Below are 6,000 nucleotides of genomic sequence, written 5' to 3'. Positions count from 1 at the left end.
AGTGTGACAGGAGAAAAATTGTGTAAGCATGGAGAGTAAGGTCAGGTCCTCTGGAGCAGATCCCATAGGAGCAGATGAGCACAGATGATTAAATATGTGACAATACAATGCCTTACTAGATACTAAACTCTACTGATTAGGTAAGAGTATTTGTATTTTAGGTGAATATATTAAACTTGACCATATTTATACTATTATCGTCTTTTAGTGACCTTAGGATAAATTGCAGTGTATTTATCAACCAGCCAGTAGCCCGTTTGACAGCTGTTTAACAGGACGCATGCGCATAGTACCGGCGAGGGATGCTGACGTGTAAAGTGCACAGATGTTGGGCATGCCTCTGTAGGAAGTTTAGAAATCTCTTATCAAAATAAAAGTAGACAAAATTAGACTCTTTGAAGAGGGGGGGGGATTAATTGGTATCTAAAAATACTCTTATCAAAAAATATCGCATTAATAATTCGACGTCTTAGGAGTGCACCCTCAGCTGTCGGCTCTCAGGTAAATAGCCAAATGCTGTGTTTGTTTTTCCTCAGTTGCTATAAGTTTCTGGATACAACTTTTCGTTTGAAAAACTAAATGTTACAAAACTTTCATTATTGTTTGCGACTTGACACAAGCGGTGCAACTAAGCAACCTCCGGAGAAATAACCTCGGGAGCACGGTGCACTGTAGTGTCTGCTCAAAATAATGTCCGGTATCCCGTCGTTTCACTCTCCGAGGTGACCGAGGTCTGAGCAGCTGCAGTCGGGATGGCACTGGTTACTGTCCAGCGGTCTCCGACACCGAGCACTACCTCCAGCCCCTGCGTGTCTGTGAGTATCCGTAAACTGGTTTGACGTTTTGCCTCACTTTCGGCTGGTGTGACACGGTGAGACTACCGTTAGCCCAGTTTGTACTCAACCTACATGGGTGGCTAACTTTACTAGCCGCTAGCCCCATACTGTAAGCCTAAAGTAAGCTCTTACTTTGAGATGAAGAGATGGAGGTTTGAGTTTTAAGTTATTTAGCCAAACACAGGCCACTATCCCAGCTTCATATTAAATGTGAAAAGTTGTTGTTTTTTTTTCTTTCTTTGAAACTAGCAGGAACAAAGCTAGCAGGTAGAGCTTATGTTTGCTAACTCACTTCTTCCCGGAGAACCCAAAGTCGTCTCAGATCAACTGAACTACAAAAAAACAACATACATACATAGATAGACAGACAAACAGACAGATATATGTTTTTTTTAATCAGTTTGAACTGTTTGTAAAGGTCATCATTATGTTTGTGTATTCTGTGGTGTAAAACATAGGATAGGATTCCAGTCCGGAGAACAAGACAGCTTCAACGGATCACTGGTTAGTAGAGTGACAGACAGTGAGGGGCCGGGAAGCGGGTTAGTGTGGCAGGCATGTCAGAGCCGGCAGGAAGGCAGTCCTGTTATCCCCTCTGACAAGCCTGAGGTTTCCAGCGTCTGGCTTCAAGCGCTTGAGAGCAGGGTGACGGTGTGGCTGCAGTAGATAAGACCTATGCCTTGTGCAAAGTGCTGTTTGTGAGGACAAATGTTGACTGCTCTGGTAGGCTGTTTTCTGAGAAAGAAAAGAAGACAAATACCGACAAGGACTTCTGATTATCACAAGGCGTTGCAGTTTACATGCAACTGAAGAAAATGTGCAGCCTGATGGAGAATCACATGGACAACTGTGCAAATTCTTTGAATAGATCAGGGGTAAATATATGTCCGCAAACATCCCGGTACTGATGCTGATGGGGAAATTTGTTGTCAAGACAAAATGATTTAAAAGCATCTTTAAGCTTATTATTAATGGTTACTAACATTTGCATGGGATGCTGCTTGGCAGAGTTTGGACGCCCTAATAAAGTCCAGCCTTTGCTGAACCGAACAGATGGTTCACACGACTTATTGCTGTTAGTGAATTTATGACTCTGTGACCAGGCAGCAAAAGAGTCGCAGGCTGAGGCTACCAGCTGCTTGTCATGAGACCTGCTTCTGATGGGAAGTAGCCTTGTGAGGACTCTTGTGAGATGTGTGCTGCTGAGAGGGCAGAAACCTGAGAAAAGGGGCAGCATTGTATAGGGAAAGAACTGGCAATAAAACTCCTATGAAGGAACTGAGCAGTCATGAGGCTCGCAGCTTGGATGCCACCGCACCATAATAGTTAGAATATTTCCCTGTATGCTTGCCCTCTAAACGTCTGATCCACACAGGATCAAATAAAGGTTTAAGATTGACCCTGTGGTAATACAGAAAGCATTACTTCCACACATCACAGCAGGGAATAGCCTCCCCACTGTGGCAGCACACAGTAATCTGCCTAGCAGCACTATGAATCCCCTGTTCTCATTGGCTATGCAACCACTCCCTACACATCCACGCAAAGGAACGATAACCACAGAGATCAGCTCGTAGCCTCCTTCTTACGTTATGTTGTTTTAAACAAATACGTAGCACCTACACTAATCAGGAATATGTGGGCTTGCTTTGCAGTGGGAGCCCTGGTTTCACATTTGCCTTTGAAATCTGCTGAGCAAGCCATTGTGTCAGAGTTGTGTGTGTACGTGCAGTATGCATCTGCGCACTCCTTTTTCACCCAAGTCACAATATTTTTGCCTTGGAGGCAGGCCGATAAGCTGCTGATGTAGAGAGCACCATTCAGCCAGATGCTTCTTTAGGCTTAATCACATCTGTGGTTGTGGACACCAAGAAGAAAATGACAATGCTCCGGCCTGCAGCCGCCTGCTCTTCCTTCTCTTACCTGCCTGTCACCATCTTCCATTATCAATCTTGAATTAGCATCTTATTATCTTTCGGTCTGGGCGTGTCTCTGCACACTGCATGTCTGTATTGGCCTGGGTAGTGGCCCAGGATTGACAGATTGATGCCAAAGAGAAAGTTCCCTCAGTTTGTGAGGGATTACTGAAAAAAGGCTGGGATTAAAAACACGTGCATGTGTGTGTGGCAAACTGTGCTGGTTCCAGTGGTGGGGGAGGATGACTGCATGCGTTTTGGGAAGAGAGCACCCGAGGGTGTGGGGAATATTGGGGGCATGGTCACTCAGTGTGCTTCGGCCTTTATCCCTGGTCTCTGCTCTGAGCCTCACTTGAAGTAGTGGCCCTGTCTTGTGAGTGAAGTCATAGATGAAGAGCTTTACATGGAAGCCCTCACGGCCACCCACTATAGTGCTCCTATAATGTACAGTTAATCAAATGTGTCGCACTCCCATTGGTTGTGAAATAATGTTTATTCTTCCTGAAATACAAGCGTCTCCTGTCAGAAAAAGGTGATGAAAGAGTTAAATAAATATTCTGCTTTCTTTAACAATATTGTTTATATTCTTTTCTGGTCTTCTGTTTGCCTCTGCAGGAGTCGGGCAGTGGCGAGGATGACCGTCGCTTCCATCTCAGGAGGTGAGACCACCCCTCTGTCTTATGTTTCTTGTTTCCTTAAACAACCCTTTTCTTTCAAATGCTGCCATTAGCAGGATCCACGCAAACTGCGTCTCAGACCACTAGGGGGAGACTGTACATCAATATTATTCAATTTTACCTCTTAAGTTCTTAAGCACATTTTATGTTGTCAGTTTATAAGACATTAATATAGCTGTCACATTATTATTATTATTATTGTTTTTGTTGTTGTTGTCATTATTTTAAGACAACACTATTCAAAGACCAGAATTCCCATGTGTAAGAGCATTAGAAAAAGTTGCTGTATCTTTCTAGTCACAGCATAATCAAAGGAAATGTATCAATGGGAATCGGATGAAATTGTGTTCCTGTTTATTCCTAAATGTTCCTCGCACACAGTCCCTGCATTGTAGTGCCAGATTTCCTCTACTTTAAACAGCGAACAGTAAGCTGCTAAGACAACAACAATTCGTTCATTCTAAATTTGGAAGTTACTTATATATTTACATTGTGTTACACAGAGCGTTTTGATATGGCAAAAATAGTTCCTTTCTGTTTGGTGTAAACAAATGGCAGCGTTGTGAGAACTTTATGCCAATATTTGGCCGTCCCTGTCATATTGCAGGTTGCGGTTAATTTGAGGCTTTCTGCCCGAGGGTTGTGGTCTAGCTGATTTGCTTTTGACGTGTGCATCTGTGTCTTCATAAAAGACGAGGACGTCACCGCTGTTATTGTTTTTTTTTGTTTCCATGACTCAGGTGGCTCTGTCATTATCTTGCAACCTGGGCCAAGGCCCCGTTCACAATTGAAATGAAATTCTCTTTAGCGAGGAGAGCCTGAAAGCGCGCGCTTTGTTACGTTTGTGTCTGGCTCGCTACTAGCTGCCATTCAACACAGACATTTTCTCTCCATTGTAGGGAAGGCTACGCAAAGATACCGCACTCACTTCAAATGTTCTCCCTGCGTTACATTCTGAGACACTAGTGCACAGTCATTAAAGAGGGAGTGGAACATCAAAGCATGTGCAGCCTTTCCGTCTTTAATGGACTTTGTAAAGGGCTTTTGTAGACTAATCTAAACTTTGAAGTGCAGTCTAAGTAGCATGTCTTTGTCGTTTAACTTTCTGTGTCAAGCTTTTATCAGGTGTAACTCATATTTTTACGTTGCCTCTTGTCACTGCTGTAGTTACTGTCTAATGCAGCAGGTAAAGATGCAGTGCAGCTAAACTCCACATATATAGCCCAGCTGTGTTGAGCTCAGCCTGAGACAGACAGTTCAGTCAGTGCAGATTGAAGGGCTGGTCTGATTGTCCTGTTTGGAGGCATGACAGAAACACCAGATAATGACAGATTTCTGCAGGAGTCGTGTCACAGGAGGAAAAAAAACCCAACAAAACACTGCCTGCCTGCCAGTCTGTATTAGTGTTTCCTCATCTTTGAATAGCAGTGCTAAGAAGCAGTCCAGTGAGCCTGAGCTTCTCCACTTCTCTATTTTCTCTTTCTTTACCTTTGCACTTTGACCGTGGCCCAGAATCACTGTGATTTCATTCAAGTTAATCTAAGGATGCTAAGCACAGTCGGGCCTATTTATTACTAGGACGGGAGACTGAGCTCAGTTGGTAGAGCTCAGGTGGTCTGCCAGTCGGAGCGTTGGTGGAACGATCCCTGGCTCCTACAGTCCATGTGTCCAAGTGTCCTTGGGCATACTGAACCCCAAATTGCCTCCATCATTTACCATTTTGGTTTATTCTAGTGGAGTGACATTTATTCAGATGCTAACTCTGACTAGATGAATGTTTATTTAAGACCCTTTGAACATAGTTGTGTACGTCCTGCACTACATCTGGATTGCACCGCAACTTGCTTATAGACAAACACTTTGTCAGGTCCAAGAAAAATATCTGGCGTTGGGCATGTATAATGCGAACTTGGAACAGAGTGGAATTCATCCCAGTGTGGAACATGCAAAAAAAAGGGAGGTGGGGGGTTGTCAGATATATTTGAAAACTGAAACACGGTGACATCATTCCTACAGTAAACACACCCCGATAGTGACCGCGAGGACATGTGGTCCCGATTATTTGTTAGGTAATACCTCAAAGCAGGGGTGAAGTCATAGGCATTGATGAGCGTGCACACACACATTTATGCAGGGTGCAGCCAAGGACCTTGCTAAGGGACGCCCGATGTGTATTAACCAAGAGCAGAGGTCCAATTAACTGTGCACTCCCCAACCTACGTATGCCTTCACACAGCCGCATGGGCCAGTAACATTGCACTGGAGCCGTTCAAACTGAGGAAGGCTTTGGCCTTTTGCACTGCAGTAATATTTTTCTCTCCGTCATCGTTTTCTTGCGCTTCTCCAGAGTTTTTGTCTTCTCCTTTTCGCTGTATACCGACTCCCACACTGTATCTCTCACTCTCATATTCTCTTTCTCTCTCAGTCAACATCTCTTTCACACAGACACATGCAAACAGCTATCTCTGCCCACTGCACCACACCAATGAAGGATAACTACTGCAGTGCAATAATGAATCTCTGCCACACACTGTTGCCTCAGGACTGACACTGACTGTCAAGGACAGTGTT

General features: G+C 44.1%; 1 protein-coding gene across 1 annotated transcript in view; it reads left to right on the top strand.

Moving 5' to 3' along the window:
* Nucleotides 1–636: 636 nt before the first annotated feature.
* ssh2a (slingshot protein phosphatase 2a) overlaps nucleotides 637–6,000 on the top strand; it is a 28,222-nt gene continuing 22,858 nt past the window's right edge. The window contains exons 1-2 of the mRNA XM_063493503.1: nucleotides 637–815; nucleotides 3,368–3,411. Coding sequence (XP_063349573.1) covers nucleotides 753–815; nucleotides 3,368–3,411 — 107 coding nt within the window. The 5' untranslated portion in view covers nucleotides 637–752. The remainder of the gene's footprint in view (nucleotides 816–3,367; nucleotides 3,412–6,000) is intronic.

Source organism: Pelmatolapia mariae, linkage group LG14 (assembly GCF_036321145.2).
Source record: "Pelmatolapia mariae isolate MD_Pm_ZW linkage group LG14, Pm_UMD_F_2, whole genome shotgun sequence".
NCBI classification, from domain to species: Eukaryota; Metazoa; Chordata; class Actinopteri; order Cichliformes; family Cichlidae; genus Pelmatolapia; species Pelmatolapia mariae.
This window is presented reverse-complemented; position numbering and strand designations above follow the sequence as displayed.